The sequence below is a fragment of the Canis lupus genome, chromosome 18 (assembly GCF_048164855.1).
Source record: "Canis lupus baileyi chromosome 18, mCanLup2.hap1, whole genome shotgun sequence".
Taxonomy (NCBI): domain Eukaryota; kingdom Metazoa; phylum Chordata; class Mammalia; order Carnivora; family Canidae; genus Canis; species Canis lupus.
Window position 1 is genome coordinate 30338414 of NC_132855.1, and position 23516 is coordinate 30361929.

At 33.2% G+C, this 23516-nt stretch overlaps 1 protein-coding gene across 13 annotated transcripts in view; it reads left to right on the forward strand.

The window, feature by feature from the left end:
* The window catches only part of CRPPA (CDP-L-ribitol pyrophosphorylase A), a 292251-nt gene that overhangs the window by 264479 nt on the left and 4256 nt on the right, over positions 1-23516 (forward strand). For 3 of the 13 annotated variants that reach the window (XM_072783928.1, XM_072783947.1, XM_072783941.1), the window contains one exon: positions 13295-13373. The exons of 9 other annotated variants lie outside the window; for them this stretch is intronic. In XM_072783928.1, coding sequence (XP_072640029.1) covers positions 13295-13366 — 72 coding nt within the window. In that variant the 3' untranslated portion in view covers positions 13367-13373. Of the gene's footprint in view, positions 1-9306; positions 9487-13294; positions 13374-23516 lie in introns of all 13 variants that reach the window. One more of the 13 variants, XR_012010932.1, reaches the window with a different exon arrangement.

A 23516-nucleotide genomic window follows, 5' to 3' on the forward strand; every position in this document is an offset into this window, starting at 1 on the left:
TTAGTGGTATTTCTTTACTTTTCAAATAGTGTTTTCAACTTTCAGGGAAATAAAATTTTAAAAATCCAGATTACTTATATCACTAAATAATTATACTATAAAATTATTGTTACTTTTCAGAAATGTTTGATATAGTATTCACTTAAATATGATTACCTTTGCTTTATGGGTAGATTTAATTTTGTGCAACTTTTTAGGACCTTTTCTAATATTTTGACAAAGGTTAAATTTGTATGTGTTGTGGCTAAAAATCATAATTTACAAAGCAACTTGAGAAATGTCAGGATTGCCCATATTCTTCCCATATAGACTTCTGTACCATTTATTCCTATGTTCACTTTTACTTATCTGTTAAAACTTTAGCAAGTGTTAAGATATTACATACAGAAGTTTCATACGAAGAAATCATCCACTCAATGTCTCTCTTTCCACACCTCCCTCACCTTATTAAAACATGTGCTTTCTTGTCTACTTCCTCTTTTTTCGGTAGTGTTTTCCCATTACAGAGACTAGAAACTGGAATCATTGAGGGAATTCTGAATATGCTTTCTTTGCTATGTATGTAAGACCTGCATAGATCAGTGCTTATCATTTTAGTCAAGGTCTCTCTTATTTCATATCTACAAATAATTACTCTCCCTACCTTTAATCTAGTGGTTTTCAAGCAGAGGCAAATTTGCCCCAGGAGACATTTAGCAATAGTATCTGGAGACATTTTGAGTTGTCATAACTGAGGATGTGGTGCTATGGGCATATAATGAGTAGAGGTTATGGATGATGATAAAGTTGCATGAAGCACCGGGCAGCATCCAGTGAGCCTTACTCAGCCAAGAGTGACAATCATGGTAAGGTTGAAAACCCCTGCTCTAATTTCTCTTTGATCATTTCTCCTCCAGAGGATTCTTTTTAAAATGCTGCTTTTGCTACATAATCTTCAGGGTTATGATCTTGAGTATATGATCTAAGTTCTCCCTGGTTTCAAATTTAGTCAAGTCAGGGGATCCCTGGGTGGGTCAGTGGTTTGGCGCCTGCCTTCAGCCCAGGGCGTGATTCTGGAGACCCGGGATCGAGTCCCATGTCGGGCTCCCTGCCTGGAGCCTGCTTCTCCCTCTGCCTGTGTCTCTACCTCTGTGTGTGTGTGTCTCATGAATAAATAAAATCTTAAAAAAATTATTTTGTCAAGTCATACATTCTAACCCTGCTGCTTGTTGTGGGATCTTCTGTGGCCTTTGTTAGGGTGTTGTCTTCACAGTCATTATACAATGGAATGACTTTTAGGTCCCCATATCTTCACAACTTCCTTCCTTCTTTCCTTCCTTCTTTCCTTCCTTCTTTCCTTCCTTCTTTCCTTCCTTCCTTCCTTCCTTCCTTCCTTCCTTCCTTCCTTCCTTCCTTCCTTCCTCCCTCCCTCCCTCCCTCCCTCCCTCCCTCCCTCCCTCCCTCTCTTCCTGCCTTCCTGCCTTCCTGCCTTCCTTTCTTCTTTCCTTCCTTCTTTCCTTCCCCACTCCTATTTGATGATGCCAGAGAATTCTACTCCTTGTATTTCTGAACTTGCAGCTCTGTCCTGGAAGTTATAATTGACCATTGTAAAAAATCATTCCAATGAGATTATGCCATTACATGTATACTACTTATTAACCATTTATTTTCTCATTTCTGTGATTATCTTTGTTTTAAAAAAAATCATTTCTGGGCACCTGGGCGGCTCAGAGGTTGAGCATCTGCCTTCAGCTCAGGGCGTTGACCCCAGGGTCCTGGGATCAAGACCCACATTGGGCACCTTGCATGGAGCCTGCTTCTCCCTCTGCCTCTGTCTCTGCCTCTCTCTCTGTGTCTCTCACGAATAAATAAATAAAATCTTAAAAAAGTAAAAATAAAAAATAAATCCTTTCTAATAATGAAATTCATTTTCCAAAAATAATATGGAGTAGATTCCCTTTTGAAACCAGAAGTCTTATGTACTCAAGGAGCAGAATGAAAATCTTCAATCGCTTGACTTCCTTCTAGATTCCTCAGCAGCCTTTGAGGCATTATTAGAGAATACAAGAACTAAGATGTTAACCCTTGTATTATTCTTTAACTTTTTGATATATATTTCACCATAAAAATCCTTTGAGATTATAAATCTTTTTATGACAGGATCTACCTTGTTAACACATTGTTATGTATCTCATGCTTCCCTGTATAGCCCTATTATACCCAGTAGATGGTAATTAACTGTGTGAACAGAGTAACATGGCCAAGTCATCAAAGGTAGTACTGAAAACAAGCAAGGCAGAAGCTTAGCCAGGGAATATTTGTAGTAGAGTATAAGGGCTGAACAGTTAAATATATTCATATTTTTACTGAGAATTTACTAAAAATGAACTTAAAAAACCCTAAAAACAGGAAATGTATTCCATTCTGAAAATATGGAACCTCCTCATCCTTAAATCCCAAACTTCTAGGAATATCTTCCAGATGTTATTCAGTTGGGATCTAATTTTTCAAATAGGATACAGAGATTCATTACTTTTGTCTCATAAATAAAAGTGTTCCTTGGCAGCATACAAAGGAGGAAAGTTAGTTCAAGGGAGTTTCCCAATTATTGCACTTTGGCAAAATGAGGCTGGAGCAGTGTTAGGAAGTTCATACTTGCCCTTTGGAAATCCATTCTCCACTTTAGGAATGGGCAATGTGAAACAGAAGGATGGATTTGCAGTCATGGTTTTTTTTTTTCTGTTTATTTTGGGGTTTTTGGGAGTTTTTTTAAAACTTTAGTTCTGTTACAAGGATTAAATAAAACAGGCAAGACAGTTTCTGCTAGATGCCCATCTCCTCACTTCAGAAACACAATTTTATTTGACACAGTAGCAGCATTTCTTAGTCATGCAGCTTGGGATGGTCTCTGTGATGTGACTGAACATTTTCTAGAGTTTTTATTTATAGGGACCCTTTTCTCTCTTGCTTCCTCTCATCTGGAAAATATTCGTATACATTATTAAAAGAACATAATAACTCTGATTTCAGAAGAGTATCATTTCTTTCCAATAACCAAAATATCATACCATATCTACTATTTTTAACACTATCATGATATCAATATTATAAATTTTTTCTTGCACACAACTCCTATCAAGAGTTTGATCAGGACAACTGATTTTCTGGAGGATATGATAGGTATGCAGTAGGTATAGTCTGAGATAACTTTAGGTAGAATGTAGAAAACTTTTTTTTTTTTAATAGTTTGTGTGCATTCCAATTCTTGTCTCAGATCTTTCATCAGGAAAGAATGGGTCCTATGAATTAGAATGGCAGTCTGTCAGAAATGGTGGAATGCTGAAATAAAAATATCCTTTCTGGTCACTGGACTTATTGCACATTGAGGAGGAATGGGAAAGAATAGGAGGGATAAGAAATGTAAATGTAGAATAGGAAAAGAGACAAAGTTACATCCTGAAAGAATTGCAGAAATTTATCAACAAATAGTGCCAGAAATCTAAATTTTATTTCTTACACATTTTTTTCTTTCCAAATATGTACTTCCCTGCACAAATATGTCCTAGCACCTACTCTGGTGTAGGCATCACAAGAGAAACTTGGGGTGCAATGCTGAGTGTGGACAGACAAGATAACATGATATCTAATAGCAGCCTAGAGCTTCAGTCTAGGAGAGAATTGCATTAACAAAAGCAAAATTGGAAGAGAGACGACTAAAAAGGAGAGGTACCATGAGAGCCATGATGGGTGGATTTGACCTAAGCAGGCATGTCAAGAAAGACTTTATGAGTAAGAGGGATGAAAATAAAAAGCAACTTTGTCACCCAAGCTGAGATATGAAGGAAAGTAATTTGGAAGAGAGTATTGTAGAGAAAGGATAAGAATGCCTATGACTAAAGAGAACTTAAACTGAAAAGCTTTACAAATAGGTTAATGAGGTTAGAGTGGAGAGATAAAGGCAGAACATAATTATAGAGGAGCACGATGTGTGATTGGCAAGATGGATCAGGTCATTTTTCCCCTAACTAGTGTATTTAGTAGTACTGATTAAAATAGATGGATTGCTAAAACTTTTAATCTTTTTCTTTTATGTTTTTACTCTTATGCCTTAATACAATAATTAAAGCAATATATACTAGTGTTTTTTATTTATAACTATACTGTAAGACTGAAAATAATTTGTGTATTATACAGTTAGTGATGAAGTAAAACTAATTATTTTCTGATGTCTTTGGATTGCTCATTACTATACTCTTCTCCTTTCTTCTATTCATCTTATCCCTAGTCATAATAATTTTATTTCTTTGACTATAATGTTTTATAAATGTAACATATTTGGCATATTCTTATGTCCATAAGAAAATCCTACTCAGGTTGTATGTAATACGGGTTTAAGTTGTCCTGCCTTATGACTTGGAAATAGTGAAGATTCTTTTTTTCACTGCCTTTTTTTTTTTTTCTTTCTATCATTAAGAATTTCCATGTCTCATGTTCTAGCCCAAAACCAGCTTTCTTGCCAAGTTATTCCTTTGACTTTGTTATTTGTCATCTGGTTTCTCTTCTTTATATTAGAAGCTCTTTTTCCCTGATTTGCCACTTATGTGAAAGTCAAAGATTAGCTCTAACCCAGATTAGTGAACTTCTCATTTAAATACAATTTTGATTCCCCTAACCATGGGTTTGATTTCTTAAAGTTCTCTATATTGCTTTGGGAAAAAGAGGAGAAAATGGCTTTCTTGGTCACTGGTATTGTTTGGGGGAGGTTGAAATGAATTTTAGCAAACTTGTAAGATTATGTCTCTGTTCTTTTTCCACATAACACCTGAGAGAAGAACAACTGATTTCCTTTGTAGCTATTGTCACAAGAGTTATGACAACCTCAAAAGTTGCATGAATTTATTATTCCTTTAACTGAAATCTTGACCAAAATTAACATCATATTGGTTTCAGTCTAGAAAATGAATTCATTAACTATAAAACTGCATGAGTAAAATTTAACATTAGTTTGTTTTGTTTGTTTGTTTTTAATTTACTCTTTGGGAACATCCTACAGATGTAGAGTCAAATTATTTGTTCTGACTTGTAATTACTAATATTTATTGTTGATAATTCCGTTTTAATTTGGAAATGTCAGTACTTTACCTGACACTTTTGAAGACTTAATTATGACCACTTTATGGGTTTTTGTTTTGCTTTGCTTTTGCTAATGTGATAATTATAATTTTATTATATTTCATAATTGATTATTGCCACTGTTTTAAAAGCTACCAAGTTTTGTGAGTGGGGTCTTCATAAATACTAAATTTTATAGTTTGTTATTGTATTATACAGGAAAGTGCACATTATTTTGTGGATTGATTTTTGTACCTAAGCACTCACTAAATAAACTCTGTTTATAGTTCACCGTTGTTTTATATATTCAAAAATTACTTTTAGTGTTTAAAAAGAAGGATAGATTATATCTTACTTTCCAATATTTAACCCATTTATTTATTTTCCTCATTACATTAGCTAATAAATCCAGTACATTGAGATAATATAATATCCATGTACTGAATTAGGAGTGGTGTCAGTTATCCTTGTGCTTGCTTTAACTTTAAGGTAATTCTTAAAATAATGAAAGCAATTCTTCTCCCCACTTTGCTTTTACTTCTTTTTGTTTTCTTAGGGATAGATGTTGAATAGTACAAATACTAAATGTAATTAAAAGTTCATATTCTAAGAGCACCTGGGTGGCTCAGTGGGTTAAGCTTCTGACTTCATGTCAGGTGTGATCTGAGATGGGATTGAGCCCAGCATAGGGCTCCAAGTTTGGCAGGGATTTTCTCCCTTTCCCTCTCCCTCGTTCCCTCCCTCCCTTCCACTCTCTCTCTCTCTCTCTCTCTCTCTCTCGCTCCTCCCCCTGCTTGTTCACATGCCCATACTCTTTCTAAAATATATTTTTAAAAAGTTCCTAGTGTGTTTTCTTCTTCATTTCATAATGTGTTAAATCACAGATTTTTATATGTTGATACCAAAACTAGAAACATTAGTATGAACTCTTTTTTTTCCATAATGTATTGTGGTGAGAGAACATTGTATGCGTATCATCACAACTTTCAGTTAACACAATGTGTCCCCGTTATTATTACTGTATAAATGTCATTTATTTCTGATAGCTGTTTCCCTTATGAGGATCCTTTTTCTTTCTGAAATTTCCTGACACTTAAGACATTGTCATTTCACCAGATTACATGCTCACATGATCTACTTTAAGCTCTGAGTAAACATCTTTATTGCCAGTGCTTTAATGTGGGTGGGGAGTGAGGATCTGCCACCCTGTTGACTTCTTAGAATATAAGTTCATGAATACTTACTTTAACACTGGGCCAAGATCTTTCTCTGCTTCTTGCATTTGTTCACTCTCAACTTGAATTGTCTTCTGTAGAGCCTTACCTTGTGCATGTCTGTGGTTTTTGTTTTTAGTCTAATCCCATCTCTTTCTCTTTTTTTTAATCCCATCTCTTTCTGTTTCTCAGAAGTTCTCCAAAATTTCTAGTCACGTCATAGCATTACCCATTATTTCCCAGTATTACATATGTATGTTTGTGTGCGCAAGTGTGAGCTTCCAAGTGCATTTAATCCCACCATCACCACCAGTACACATTTTTGGGGATTTAAATGAGGAAGACCTGTTCTCAGGCTACCACCTTGATAAAGCTTCTCAATGATTCATTATAATAAGAAACTTACAAAAATAGTTTTGTTCTTCTGATATATTCTTAAATCATCATCCATTAGATAATCTACTTCATAAAATTAAAAGTAATTGATTTCTTCCTTAAAGGTGCACTTAAAATTTATAACACTTTTTTTGAGAAGGGGGTCCCCAGAGAGTCCACCATTATAATTCTTATTACTTATAATGAGTAAGTGTAATTATAAGTAATTACTTGTAATGAATAATAAGTGACTCTCATTACTTATAATCCCATCATTGAAAGGTCATCCTGTCTTGGCTGTTATCTTTCTCATATTATCTTCAAATTTGTGGTGATTACTCTCTAGTCAATTCATTTAGTCTATTCTTAATGAACTTAAAAATGATTCTTTTGGATTACATGAAAGAAATGAGCTATTTTTAGATGAATTGCACATTATATAGATGACTCCAGAGTAAATAGAGGAAGATACGCTTGTTTATTTTACAACTGGAAGCAAGAAATTGAATAGTTACTATATTTAACATAACAAAAACTGTTTTGTGTTTATTCAAAGTTTTAAAAAATCGAATTTCAGTTATAATTTCAAAAAAAAAGCAATCACTCTTTTGTTGCTTTCTCTCTTTACCCCTCAATGAAATAAGAGATTGCATTTTCCATGCCATATGGTGTATTCAGTTTTTGAGTGGTACTTGAGAAGAGGTGATGAGCAGTTTAATAACAGGATGAGTGTAAAGTCAAATTCAGTTTATATATTTTTGCTTTTTAATTAAAATATTTTATCAGTTTTTGAGTGCTGGCAAAAACCTTTACATATTTATCCCTCATTTGTCAGGCTATTTTATAAAATATGGAGAGTTCTAAGTAAAGCAGTTGAAACCCCACAAATTCAGTATTCCTTTTTAAACCCCAAATTCTGTATAGAATAATATGGTGCAGTGACTTCTTCCCATACCTCTTAAGCACCATACATTTTGGCATACAACACATGTTTTAGAGTTCATTGTCACCATCGCATGATATTTATTGGGTGGCCTACCGAGTTGAGTGAGCTTTTGCTATGAGCCATAAAAAAAATTGCTTTTGAAAAATACCATTGGCTTCTTGTGACTCATATGCAAGTGGATGTTGCTGGACAGAGCTCTGAGTTGCTGAGGCTTTTGAATCATATTTCTTGACAAACAAGATAGGTCCTCATGAATTTAACATAGTTTGCCTTTGGACTTAGCTAAAATTTGAGTCCCTTGGGGCTTACCTATATTATCCTTCTTCTATAACTTAATTTCATCTTTTCTTGTATTATACTCCCTGGGAATTAGCAATGTTTAGATTGCAGGACGTGACAGTTAATTCTTTTGTTTTGAAGGGAAGAAGAATAAGTACTTAGAATTTTACTGTCATTTCATAGGGTGTTTAAATGTCAAGCATATTAAAATAAAGCATTCATCAATTATATTTACATTCTTATTATGACTTTTTTTTGGATTCATAAGTCTATTGTAAGTAACCAAACTGATGTTATAAGATATTAAGAACTCTTGTACTCTGTTGTATTCTCTTAAAATCTTAAGGCTAAAATGTTCTTGGTTGAAAATAAGGAATGTCTTTACCGTTCAATTAAATCTGCTTTGTTTTCCTCTTAAAACATTCACTTTATTTCTTTTATTTACCATATGATTAGTTGAAGGCAGAAAGTTAACATGTTATAAAGAGATGTACAAGAAATGGTTACCTCAGAATGAAAATGATTATTGTAAATCAAGCTGTTACTTTTGTATTTATTATCAAGAATATGAAGAACAAGACCAAAGGCTTCTTCCATAATACTTAGACAAACTTCCCCTACCTTTCCTAAACTTCCCAAGACTTATCATTTTAAAAAATGATTGATAGGATATGTAGGAGATCACCACTGTAAGCTACAATTTTCATAGGGAGGCTGTGTGAGTGTATGTTTTTGTTCCACAAGGCTGAAACTTACTTCTAAGTAAAATGCTCAAATCTAAAACAAAACAAATCTAAACAGGCTAGGTTTCCTCATACGAGCTTTTCTTTCATTTTTTAAGTCAGGAAATATTTCAGTCTATGAGAGGATTATATTTTTATAAGAATAATGTATTATAAGAATAATGTGTATAATAAGAACTTCCTATCATTGAACTCAACATTTACTTTTAAATGCCTTTTAATATATTCCTATAAAGATTATCAATCATTTTTGCTTTCATGATTTAGTGCTCACTATTCAGGAATGTGTCTCAGTCCTTTCATTGGACATGCGTATAATCCAGACAGACATTTTCTTTCTTGTAATTATTACTCCTCTTTGCTGGTATTTTAATTATTTATAGCCGCAAGCATTTATTTGTCTTTTAAAGGCCTTCCAATCCCAATCAGAATGAATAAACAATTAAAAGGAAGAAAGGTTTTGTAGCTCTTCTTTTCCTTTTGATTGTGTGTGTTCTATATAACACTTAAATTATTCTTTATGAAATTAGTATATCCAGGAAACTGGAGAATTATGCTTTAGGCTGAGTGAATGGAAAACATGTTAGTGTTCCCTTTGTAAGGTTTCCAGGGTGTCACAGGAGATTTCTAATGTGCTGCTTATTTGTGTTCTCCCTAGATCTTTTTCAGTTTATTAAAATGCTGGAACAATAATTAAAATGTTGCCTAGCCTTTCCTATGTTCTACACCTCACTGAAAACATGTCGGCAGAGAAAGCAAACGTTCATCATTACTCAATATAAAACAGATCCTGCCAGGGATCATGCCAAATGCAACCAACCATGACAGTCAAATCAATGTATGTTCTGTTTTAATTTTTTATTTTTGCCTTTCCTTTAGCAACTCAATTCTGGTATTTGTTGTTCCCTATGGCTTATCATTTTATGGCATGACAGTTCCTGAAATTGACAAGGCTTCCTGCCTATCTTTGCAATGTATATGTGTGACGCTATAAACTATAAAAGAAAATGACATTTTGATTCAGTAAATATTTGCTTTATGTCCCCTACATCTGTTTTACAGAACTCCTTTTTTATTTCTACATCAATACTCAATAAGTGCTTGCTTGTACCTTTTGTTTGGATGTTACGAATTCTGGAATCAGTGTCCCAATTTGCACGTTAGGGTTTTTATTATTATTAGCCAAAGAGATGTAAGTCTCTCATCAGTTTGTAGTCACATCATAAAACATAAATTACTCTAGTTATTTTTTCCTTTTTTGCAATTATAGAAGCAGGATACGCATACCATGGAGGTGTGAATGCGTGTTAGACCGTACACCCAACTTATTGTTGCTGAGTCATTTAAAAATCTCAAAAGGGATTTATATTTTTTAATTTGGTATTAAATAAGGCCCTCCAAAAATAATGGATCTAAACTTGAAATAGCCATTTAGGAGCAAGTTTTCTTGGATAATTATGTCCCTAATGTTAAATGCTTAGTCTCTATAGATTCTGATTCTGATTTCAAATTGGGTTTCTCAGTTATTATCTGTGTGATGCTAGACATGTTTATCAACCTTTGTTGGTGTAAGTTTTCTAAATAATGAAATTTACTTCACAGGATTTGTTCTATTTTATTTTTCCCCCTAGTGATTCTGTAAGATACCGTTTCATACTACCACTGATGGTTTTTAAATTTTATAAATTGATATTTACTTATTTCTACTAACTTAAAATTGATGATGATTTAATATGTATTGCCTTGACTTTGTATAAAATGAGAAATTCCATATGATTTTCAACCCTGTTTATTATCTGTTCACATTCCAGTGTTTTAAGATGTACTTTAACTATTTTTAAACCTTATATTTGCAGAACAATAACTATTATTGAAGCATTGCTTTGCTTCACAACCTATTAAAATTAATTATCCTTATCTGTATAACTGATTTTTTCCTGTAACAATCTATAAAAACTAATGGATAACTAGGTACCTCTTTCTTCTTCATTGCTCTTTTATCTCAGGTTCCATATTCTTACACTCCTCTGATCTCTTTTTATAACGTACTCCTCCCTGGCCAGCCTCTTATTTCTGTTAAATCTCTAACTGCTGAAGATTCTTAAGGTGCTGTCCTGTGTGATTTGTAAGGATTCTCACTTATTCTGTGGTTTTTAAATACTCTTAGTGTGCAGATAACTCATTTCCATGCTCTAGACTCACATATACAACTACCTATTTGATATTTTGTCTTGGATGTCTTCCTAGCATCTCAGGTTTATCCAAAATTGCCTTTGTAACTCTCAGTATCCCAAACTTGCCTCTGGTGAGTTAAACTTTTTATAACTTTTGTAGTGACACTCTATAATAATTGCTATATATCTTAAAATCTATATTTTTCTAGTGAATATACAGAACATAGTAAACAAAATTTACTTTTGGTTAGTGCCTGTCTGGTATACCTTTTTCAATCACTTGATTTTAAGCTTTCTGTGTCCTTGTGCTTTAGGTGTGACTATAGCTGTGTCTAATTTGTAATCCAACCTGAGAATCTCTGTGTTTCCCTCCATGAGTTTAGTCATTTATATTTATTGAAATTAGAAAAATATTTGCAATAGTTTCTACCACCTTATTTTTTTGACTCCTGTTTGTTTATTTTACTCATCTTTTTTTCTTACTGAGATTATTTGATTGCTTTTCATTTTTTTCTCAATTATTCATTTTAACTTCCACTCTGAAGTAATTTCAGACTTAAAAAATGTTCAGAAAAAAGCACAAAGCATTCCTGTATACCTTGACTCAGAATCCCCAATAGTAACATTTTATATCACCACAGTATCAAAATGGAGAATTAATTGATGCAACACTATAATCTCAAGATGTTATTAAATTTTATTTATTTTCCCATTATTATCCTTTTTCTGGTCCAGGATCCAATCTTGGAACACATGTTGCATATTGTTGTCATCTCTTATTCATCTCATTTAATCTGGGATGCATCAATAGTCTTTATCTTTCATGACCCTTTCTTTTTGATAAATACTGGCCTTTTGTGTTATACAGTGTCTCTAAATTTAAGTTTATTTGATGTCCTTTCATGATTAAATTAAGACTATGGATTATTGACAAGAATACCACAGAAGTAATGTATTCTTCTCAGTGCATTGTATCCAGGTGGCACAGAATGGTATTTAGAAACCAAGATGTGGGCACCATGGGTATTAATTGCACCTGGTACATCATTATTTGTAATCCCTTTCAGTGTGCTTTTAGGAAGCATACTTATTTTCATACACCTACTTCTATATTGCTCTCTGTGTGTTTGTATATAATATATAATCTATATCAAATCAACTGAGTTTACTGACAGCTCTGTTTCCAGTCCAACAGGATGGATCTAGCTTCTTCTCCCTTTTCTTATATGTAAACCCTTTTCCTACCAGTGAGGAATCTTTCATTCTCAGCAGTATGTTTCCTTCTTCGTTCATCCCTGGAATACACACAAGTGTAATTTCAGAAATGCCAATCCATACCTCTGAGAAAATAAATTTACTAATTAGAGTGCAATAGTCATATACAGTTCTTAAAGTATAGAACAAAATACAATTTTCCAAAGTTAGGTTAATTATTTTCTTTGCCATCCTCTTCAGGTTGGTTATCATAACAATTTGGAGTTGGTTTTATCTTGTTAATAATCCACTTTGAATGTGTCCCCTCTGACTTGGTGGAATTCTAATTGTGTATTTTTTGGAGTATGTGAAATATTGGTATGGTTCTGAATGTCATAACTGTGCAAAAATTCTATTTCATTTTGGAGTGTTATGTTACAGTCTTCTGCTTAACATTTCTTGGATAGAAGGTAGTTCATTAATTGAGGTGGTTAAATCCTTTTGTGTAAAAACTCTGTATGGATACATTAAGTTTTCTCCTGTTCGTCTCTTGTGGATTTGGTTAGTTTAGGGGACTTAATTCAGTAACACCCTCTCCTGTCAGTATAGCAAACTCCATTTTCTTTTAGTTAATTTCTGTTATTTAATGGTGGAGGAAGGAATTTTGTCCTTTAACTTTTTTGTTCTCTTTGGTATTCCAGGACCCTGAATTTTTCCCTTTGGCTTCTTTCCCCTTTACCACTCAGCTGACAGAGATTGCTTCTCTCTTCCTTTTTATATTTTTCACCATCAGAAGACTGCTACTTGAAATAAAGCATGATTTTAAGTCTTTTAAAATTGGTCATGCTAGTCAGATGTGTGTTCTTTTTTTTTTTTAATTTTTTTTTATTTTCACGCTTAAGGAAGGCTTACTCTTTTTGGTAATAGTTTTAGGTCAGATTTACATTCATCAGTAGTTTCCCCTTCCCTCTTTCTTAGTTTTTCCAGACTGCCTCTTGTTGCCATAAGGCTCATGACAAGGCATTGGAGTATAAGAAATTGCTTATTTAAATTTGGTGATTTTCTCTTTTTTTTCTTTTAACTTAAAACTATTTTGAAGTCCGGAAGTTCTCGGTCTTCAAATTACACTGAGGTAGTTGTTGTGTGTATGTGTGTGTGTGTGTGTGTGTGTGTGTGTCTTTGTGTGTATGTGTAATTTTATTTGACCTTCTCATGGTTCAGCTTTGTGTTTCTTTTCAGTCTCTCTATCTCTCCCTCCCCTCCCTTTTTCTTTTTTAGAAAATACTGAGAGCTGCCTTTGGTTTTTGCTGCCTGGGAGCCCCAACTGTTTCTTACTCTGTTTTCTCTTAACTGCTAAGTAAGTTTCACATCCTATTGTTAGACATTTCTAGGTCTTCTGAAATTTACTTGTATATGTATATGAAAATCTAAAGTTTATATTTTAATCACTCTCCCAACAGTTTAATTGATCTTAGAACATTTTGGTAACTCGTCTTCTACTTTTTTATGCTACTGTTCTTAACCAGTATTTTCATTTATACTGTCTAAATATTACTTTTATTGATTTTTCTGGAGACATTGCTTTCAGATATATTTACTTATTTTAAAGCTTTTTCATTTTCCAAAGCTTCTTGCTCTATTAGACCTTCCTTTTGACATTATTTTTCTTGTACTTGAGATATATCGTTTTGTGTCAGAATATTTTTAGAAACAAACTTTTATATTTTGTTTAACTGAGGGACTCCATATTTTATCTTCATTCTTGATACATAGTGTTTGTGGTAGGAAGTCAAAAGTATCTAGGTTAATAGTTTTAGTTCGTTTGTTTTCTGTAGGGAGTCAGTGTCTTCTTTTTATCTTTAGCACCTCATAAATACTTCATTGTATTATTACTTCCATTGTTGATGTGAGGAAGACTGTGGTAAGTCTGATTGTTAGTGCTCTGTTGGGTTGCTCTATCTAGCTATTCTAAGATTGCCTCTTTATATTTAGTGTTTTACAGTTCCCTTATTATTTGTCTACTTATTAAGTTTCCTATTTATCAACTTTGGAATTTACTAGGTTTCCTTTATGAATGAGTTCATGTATTCCATAACTTCTGGAAATTTAAAAGCAATTATTATTTTTATTGTCCCCATTTTCTCTATTCTCCCTTTCTGGGGTTCTGATTAAATGTATATAACACATCTTAACACATCTGCCAAATTCCTTAACCTCCATTTATATTTCGTATTTTTTTGTCATCTCAGATATGAATTCTGAGGAATTTCTTCAACTCTGCCTTCAATTTCAATAATACTCTTTTCAGTTATGTTTAATCTGTTTCCTGACCTGAACTGTGAGATATTTCATTTGTTTAAACTCAGCAATGTTTTTTTATTTAAAGAGTTCTATTCCTTATATTGAAAAATATAATGTATTTGAAAATATAGTTTTACTCACTCATTTTTCTGTTTTCATGTTTATTTATTTGGATTTTTTTACATAGTTTAAAAAAATATTTTGTACCTGAAAATTTTAATGCTGGTTTTATTTTCATAAGAAATTGGTCTTTTGTTTCCTCCATAACTTGTTATAGTGAATATGTTTATGTGTTTGTCTGGCCTCAGTGGCCTCATAGTCCATAAAGATAAATATGTGTCTGTTTATATCTTAATATATAACTTACTGGAATCAGGTAAATTCCATAAATAGTTGTTAAAAGGAGTCCCTATTTTTTTTTTTTTTCCTCATCTTAACATTGGATAAGTTTTTAAGTACTTTTTTTTTTTTAAGGAAAGTCTCACTGGTAGTTTTTAAAGCCCTTGCATATCACAAATGTCTCCTTTTTGTTCTTCTAACAGAATTCTAAGATAGCAATCTATTTCTTAAATGCCATTTTCTGGTGGTACTTAGCATTTCACAGAGGGCTGTTCTTGCACATTGAAAAGAATCTGTATTGTCTGCTGAAGGCTTTTGAAATTTTATATTTAAATTTGAAGGTAACATGTGAATATGGCTTCTTTGAGGGTTGGCACTAATTTTGCAAGACACTATATGAATACTTCTGTCTGCAATTCCTGATCTTCATTCAATTGAGGGATTTTTTTCCTGCATCATTATGACTTCTATATCTATTGCATTTTCTCCCCAGATTCCCATTATGTAATTGTTGTTAAATTGATACATTGATTTTTTTACTATTTTCAGTCTTCTATTTTTTGAGTTCTATTTTTTTCAAGTTTGACTTCCACTAATTGAATTCAGCTTTATATAGAAAAAGTAAGTTGTCTACCACCTCCAATGAGATTTCTAATTCAAAATACATTTATTTAATACCTACATTAAATCTCTTATGATGTAAAATTATTCCTACTTTGTTCCCACTCTTATGATTGAAGCATCTTCTTGAATCTTATTGTTGTCTTCATTTAGTAATGTCATTTCAGAAAGAGATTTAATTCTGATGATTCCAGAAAGTTCTTTCTACCTAGAGTATTTTTTGCATATCTATTTTTTTTTTTCTTTCTCCTCACTGGGAAGAAGCTGTATAAGCAAACTTCTACCATCTGCAGCCTTCTCCATGAGAACGAACTCTGCTCTTATGCTAAAAGGAAGCTTTGCTAGGCTAGTTTTGGGTTTTGTGGGTTTTTTTTTTTTTTTTTTTTACTAGTTAATACTAATAAAAATTAGCACCAGTCTGGTCAGGATAGAACTTCCTTTATAAGTTTCAACTTAAGCTTCCTTCTTAGAAGGAGATAGAGTTTTTAATGTAATGGTAAACACCTTACTGTGGAACTTGGATATTAAGATTTTGAATGCTAACTAATCACCCCATTTAACTAGTATACAAGAATCTAATGGTCATTAACTAGATGTCTTTTTCTTAACTAAAAACTATTACAACAATAATTTTCTCTCTCATTCTTTCTCTCTCTCACACACACTGCTACCATGAGAATATGTTTGCATTGATCCACTGAAGTTTATTCATTGTGTTAAGTTTGTAATTAAAAATTTAATTGTAAATTTTATGGGAAAAACTTAGTCTTTCTGCTCTAAGAGAATTATCAATATTTTTTTTTACTAATAGTTTGTCTACTTGGACCATCAATTCAATAACAAACTATTGTGGATAATCTTTCTCTCGTCATTTCTCATACATTCTGGAAAAAATCCCCATTGCCCTCCAACACCTAGTATGTGTTGCTTTTCTGCTTATGCAGCCCTTCTACCTCAGAATGTTTGCCTCATGGTCTGACTTTATCCCCTTGACTTGGGTATATTAGTGTAAATTTGTCAATGTCCCTTACATTTAACTCCCAGACCAAGGCATCCTTTCATAGGAGGTGGAATCATGTAGCACAGATTTCTAGCTTTAGACATCTTTCCAGTTCCCAAATACAGATACAAATTTTTTCTTATTTTTATTTTTAGGAGGTTATTCCATACGGATGCATCCTTTATCTAATACTTTGATATTTCAAAGATATCGTAATAGTCACATATAAGGCCAGATCTTTATAGAATTAATTAGCAAACTGACCCAGTTAATAAATATTTTTTGAGTATCTGCTATGAATATAGTACTTTATTTGAGGTTATAATTTGGGAGAGTTTCCTTTTACTATCTGAAGTTAGCTAAAAGAATAAGACCTGTACATACATAAACCCAATAAAAATATCACTAAGAGATTGTGAGAGAAATTATGATGATGTAAATTATTGCTGTTCAGTAAAACAGATAATAGTCGTTGCAGCCAGGTTTTTCAAAATTGATGTGAAGTAGAAAGACAATTATTAGGAAACCATTTTACTAAAGAATAACTGATTATACCAGTATGGCCATAGAAGTGAATTCTGTAAAGAAGAACTTTGGTTAGAAGAGCTAATTAGGTTGATTATGGACAGTCTTAAATGCTTGAATGAAGAATGTGCTGAATGTAATGTGGATTTGATAGAATGAAAATGGTGTCCTAGTGAGATGAGAGCAGTAACCATAGGCAAAGAAAAGTAGCCAGTTAAGACATCCTAGAGGAATCCATCTACAGGATGCTATGAAATAGACTTGGAGCTTTTTCAATATGACCAGCAAGTGATGTCACAGTAGAAAGCTAGCAGAACTTGGTGACTGCTGGGAGAGATGTGTAGGATCAAAACATTTTGTTAATTAAAAGGGACATTGTGTATAAGACCATTTTTTCAACTTTATTAAGTTGCAGAATTGATAGTATAAATGGTGTTATAAGAAAATAAAGTATGACAGTGTGACAAATACCAGATCTAGAAATAATTGACGCAATAATGAACTGCCTGTTTCTCAGGGTAGACATCTGCTTTTTGGCTGCCCATGTTTTACCCCATTGTGCTCTGGCACGGAACACTGCATAGTCTGGATCTTTCCTATCTTTATTTTCTGTTTGCTCTCTGAGCGAAGTAACAGTGCTGTGCCCCAGAGTTTTGACCAATTATTATTTTTTTATTTTTTAAAGATTTTATTTGAGGGAGAGAGTGCACGTGTGTGAGCATGAGCAGTGGGGGAGGGGCAGAGGGAGTGGGAGAAGCAGGTTCCCTGCTCAGGTCCTGGGCTCAATCCTGGACCCAGAGATCAAGACCTGAGCTGAAACCAGGAGTTGGACACTTAGAAAACTAAGCTATCCAAATGCCCCTGACCAATTGTTTTTTCTTAGTTAGCTCTTTCTACAGATACTTATTGAGCACCTGTAGTATGTGCAAGACATGGAGAATAAAGAAGACCAAAACTACTATGTGAGGATTATGTTAATAAGTAAATCCAGGTATATTTTTATTAGTATTGTATTAGTGAGGTTTTCAGGAGGCAGTTCTTTTTTAACTCAGATGAGCAAGAGGCAAATGCTTTTCATTTGGAGAGGACAGTTTTGTTTTTCTCAAGCTCTGTCAAGTAAGTGACTGCTTTTTCCTGGAGTTTTGTAAATTTACACACACCAAACATTTATTTTCATCTCCACTAGGGGGCAGTGTTTTACTATTAGATTTTTTTCTTCTGTGTGAGAAAAATGTATACAATTTTTTTTATTTGCTATCTTATAAACGTAACAAAAATGGTAAAAGATTTCTAAGTCTGTGGTTTAGCATTTTATATATTATATGTGCTATATTTATGTATATTGTACTTGCTTTCTATAAATACAGAGATATGTAGCTATAAATGCATGTATGGATAATGGATATAAATCGTGCACTTTTATTTGTTTGGAAGTGTTTGATATTTTCTGGCATTTTAAAGATTTTTGCATGAGTTCACCAAAACAAGGATAGATGGCAGAAGGATATTAATATCAAAATATGAGCATCCTGAATTTCAGGACAGTTTTGTAACTCATGGTAATTGAATTAGGCTTTAGGTATGGAATTTGCTAAGACAATGTAATGTTTACCTTTCAAAAAGGACTGTGTAATCTCCTCAGACATCTGAAGCCTAGATATGTATATACTATATTTTAACTTTATAGTTTTCCTTTTAACAGAGTACATTGTGTTCTTTAGGAATGATGTGTATGGAGGATGAATGTCTCTAAAAGATTTCCGTTCAGGTTGTCTATAAAGATTTGAACAACAATGATGTCACAGCTTTTCCTGCTATTATTTGAGAGCATATTCCACAAAAATCCACATAAATTTGATTCTAAAACATACTGTAAATTTGTTTATGCCTCTTAAATTCAAGTACTGAGACCTGTGTAGTGCAGTGATAGAAATTAACATTTTAAAATAACATTTTAAAATAAACCTTTAAAAAAGTTCTTCAAGTTTATGTACATTGGGAATAGTTTTGCCATAAGTTATCCTTGAGAAAATAAAAGGAAACATTTAGTGAGTATGGAATTTTAAAGACCTAGGCTTTATAGAAAAATGACCACTTGTACACAGTTGTGAGGTGGATCTTCTCTGAAACTGCAGACTTGTTGCCCAAATAGTATTAGATGGTGCAGAGGGGGGAAGGAAGAGTTGCTATAAATTATGGAGGTGTTCCCATCATTCCCAATCTTCTGTGAAAATAATGACATCTCCTACTTGTCCTGATTTCCCAAATTTTGCTAATGGTTTAGAAGTCCCATGAGAATTTCTGCATCAAAACTCTACTACTCTGTTGAAGATGATAGATAGATAGATAGATAGATAGATAGATAGATAGATAGATAGATAGACAGACCATCATAGGGAAACCTACCTATCAACCAGGAAACAAACCACATACAAAAAGACTAAAATCCAGGATTCTGTTGTCAAAACCTAATTGCTCTGGAGTAAATTTAGAATTACCTTATGTGTTTAAAAGATAATAGTAATTAGAACTTTTATGCATCTTTCATCTAAACATAAGTGTATTTCATCTTAATCTTGAAATGACAAGGGATGAAGAAATAGTTAAATTTGGTGTTTCTAGATAAAACCCATGTGGAGTCTAATGATAAATAATTCAGTTTGACGATATAGAAAATTTAAAATAGCTTTTATATATTTATGTTTCATCTAATGTTCTTCCTAATATTTAAAAAAAATCGGACTGTTAAACTTTTCAGGATATCAATGAGCAATTGTTAATGTACTGAATAAAATTAAATACAAATTTTTTGTTTCCTTCAGCTTGACTTTTATGATATTTTTCTTAACCTCTAAGTCAGCAGAAAGCTAAGGCCTTGTGAATTATTAATATAATTCTTCAGACCTTTTATTGAAGACTAAAATATTCAAACAAAAACTGTTTTATTTGTGCAGATTTTGAAGACTTTTTATAAAGATAAAAGTTTCCTGGAAATTTGGACACTGTTCTATATTATTGATTTTATGCAATAACAAATCAAATTTAGTTCCCAGAATTTAAACAGTCTTGAAACTAAATTTTAAAACAACTTATTTTCTTACTAGAAGACTTAAGTTGTGTTCATAATAGAAATTTTGAAAATAAAACACACAAATAAGAATAGCCATAAATCCATCATCCAAAAATAACCCTTGTTAACATTTTGATAGTTTTCCTCCTGGTATTTTAAGAAATCAGACCATTGTATCCTTCATTTCCTTTCTGACAGGCTTCTACTTTTTTAAATATGTTTGTAACCAAGAAAAAGAGTGAATGCCATTTTTTTTTTGAGCTAGAAGTTACGTTTTTATTGTTTTATGATAGGATAGAGTTAGCAATTTTTAATATTTTTCTCAAAAATTTGACACTACTGTGAACAGGATAATATAAAACATGTAATTATGATGGCAGTCATTTCGATTTAAGAGAAAATGTAGACTTTAACTTATCTTACATCTCTAAATATCCTCCTGTTTTTCTTTAAATTCTAGAAATTTATTCTTTTGATTTTCATGTGTGAGTATGTAAAAATTGGTGTGCCGTGTTTATAGTTTATGCTCATTATGGCTGGTGAGTAGAAATGCAAGTAAACCTGAAGCCTGGAATTTGCAAGAGTTACAGATAGTAAATGAACTGATGATAAACTTAATTTTAGTAATATTATTTTTACTTTTTTGTGGGAATTTAGGTACTTTTCTTGCAATCTCTTTGTGAGGTCAAGCCTATAACAATGATATGCCACAATGAAAATCAGCCATGATTTCTTGTTCCCTCAATATTTCTTATCCATTCTGGACTTTTCAATTTTTGCCTCCTTTTTTGCTCATCCTTTGGTTCCATCTCCGTCAAGAATCCTTGTGATGTTAAGTGGTCTTACCACACTCTGAATTCCCTCGTCCTTTATGCCCAGCTGTAGCAATATTATCTTCAGCCTTGCCCTTTGCATATTTATGTACGTGACCTTGTATTTTTCTTCAGAAATGGAGTTGACTTTTTTAATGCTTGTTAGTTTCACATAACAAACATTACCAGGTGACGTGGCTTCTGACATAACCCATGTGTGATTTTCTGAATGTCCCATATAGGTATTTTGATGGTGGTGGAGGAGTGTATCGGTAAATAGGGAAGCATTAGGGAAATGGAATAGTAATATAGTCATACATATTATGATTATAGTAATAATTCACCATTTCCCTCTCTGTGCTTCAGTTTGGATATATACGTATATATTTTAACCTGTCCTCAGGATCACTAGTACTGTTTTCTGCTCTGCCTATCTCATATTAAACCAATCCAATTAAGTATTAATTTCAAGTATTATATTTTACAGTTGTAAAATACTCTTTATTATAGATTCCCATTCTATGCTGAAAATGTCCATTTTTAAATCCATATTTCCATATCTTCCTCTTTAACATATTAATCATAGTTATTTTGAAGTCCTTGCATATTAATTCCAACATATGGATTATGTCTGAAAATGATCCAGTATAGATGATTTTCTCTCCCTTATGTTTTTTTTTCCTGCTTTTTTGCTACTTCTTTACTCATCTAGTAAGATTTTGTTATATGCCACACTTGAATTATAAGACCTTTTAAAGGCTCTAGCTGTTCTAGCTTTCTCCAAAGAATATTAAAATTTGTTCTGACAAGCGTTTGTATTATTGGGAGATCAACCTGACCTTTTGGAGACTGTTTAAACTTCTTAGGGCAGATCCAATTCCGTTTTGTCTTTATTAGTAGGCTGTAGGCATGGCCTTTTAGAGCTCTTAACCAAAAGCCATGGGTATTCAACCAAGGTCTCTTCCTTCTAGCTGGACTCAGATCTAACCTTGTCTGCAGTACAGTGTGGTCTGAATCTTTTCTCATCTCCCCATCCTCCCCTCAGTTATTCTCTGCTAGGCGCTGGTGAATCTTCCTGCACAAGCACAGTTCAGAAGTTGACCGAAAAAGTAAAGGAGTTTTTAGCAAAATTTTAGGCCATCTCTGCAACTCACCACTGTCAGGGACTTAACCTGCATGTATCCAAGGCACCTTAACAACTCTGAATTGTAATCTGTGTCTTTTCTACCCAGAGAGACTGTCATTCTCTTCTTGGGCTCTATTTCTCTTCTTGAGAGTTTGGAAGAATTCTCTCAAGATGGCTGGGGTAAATGTTACCTCATGGGCTTTTCTTTCAAGCACCGTAGGCATGCATAGGTTACTGTCCAAGACTTGCAACAGTATTTTTACATAGAGTAAATAATCAGATTTAATGGTTATGTGTGATGAGAGGGTAATATCAGCTACTATGTCATGGGTGAAATTGGTGCACACCATAAAGATAATTCTAACAGCTATCATGAATGGATATTTACCAGGAATCTGTAGTTTATGTGTCTCGTCTGATTTAGACCCCCCCAAAAAGTGGTGATGTAGCTATTGTTATTATAGTTTTAGAAGAAAAGATTGAGAACTTTGAAATTTAAAATATTTGCTCAAGATCACTTGAAAATTGTCACAAATTCGTGTCACAAATACACAAAGCTTTGTGGCTTCGTGTCCAACCCTCTTGCCTTTCGCCTGTGTGCCTGGAGCCAGTCCCTCCATGCTTGCATTTTCTCCTGTAGTGCTCACAGGTCCCAGAACCAATGGCATTCCCTTTGCCCTGAGTCTGCAGTGGGTCCCTTTTGTGCTTCCTTCCCCTCAAGTAGCCTCTCTCCCCATGGGCCACACCTGGGAGTGAGGGGTTACCCCTTCCCAGTGTTTTTTATTCCTGGGGGGCTCACCCCAAAGTATTAAAAGTAGCTTTGTAAAAAAAAAAAAATATGAGTCAAAGCCTGTATTTGAATACCAGTAGTCTCATTCTAGAGTCTGTGCCCTTACCAATAGCATAATTTATTAAAAGAATAGTGTATTTTATTTAAGGAATATATAAATGAGCTGGCACACACAAATTAACATTGTAATCAGGTTTTGTAATTCTGGCACATAAATATTTTTAAAATCAAGAGAAATATTTTGAAATTGAACACATACTTTTTTGAAAAATAATACACTTTGTATTATTCAGGATAGCACAGAGTTGTCATATGCCCTGTACCCAGTCTCCCTTATTTTTAACAACTGAAGGCCATAGTTTATTTAGATTTCCTTAATTTTACCCAATGTATTTTTTTTTTTAAATTTAAGGATATTCTATTACTTTTAGTTTGTCTGGTCTCCTTAGGTTCCTAACTGGCTATGACAGTTTCTCAGACTTGTTTTTGATGAACTTCACAATTTTGAGGAGGATTGGTCAGATATATTGTAGGATGACCTTCTGTTGGAATGTGTGTAATATTTCCCTGATGGTTAGACTGGGGTTATGGATGTTGGGGAGGAAGACCACAGCAATTAATGCCATTTCATGACATGATATCAAGAATGAGTACTATCAACATGATTTTTCAGTATGCATGTTGACCTTACTTAAAATAACATTAAACATTTTTATTTTATAATATTTGGAATATACAAAGAAAAAATACACACACACACACACACACACACGTATGTGAATATTAAAATGACCCCTTTGTAAGGCCCCCTTTGTTCCCCTCCCTCCTCAGTTAAAAACACTGATTTGAATATCTACTATCAGCAAGAAATGTTTTTTTAAAGACCTATTTTAATTTACATTTTTTAAAAATTGCA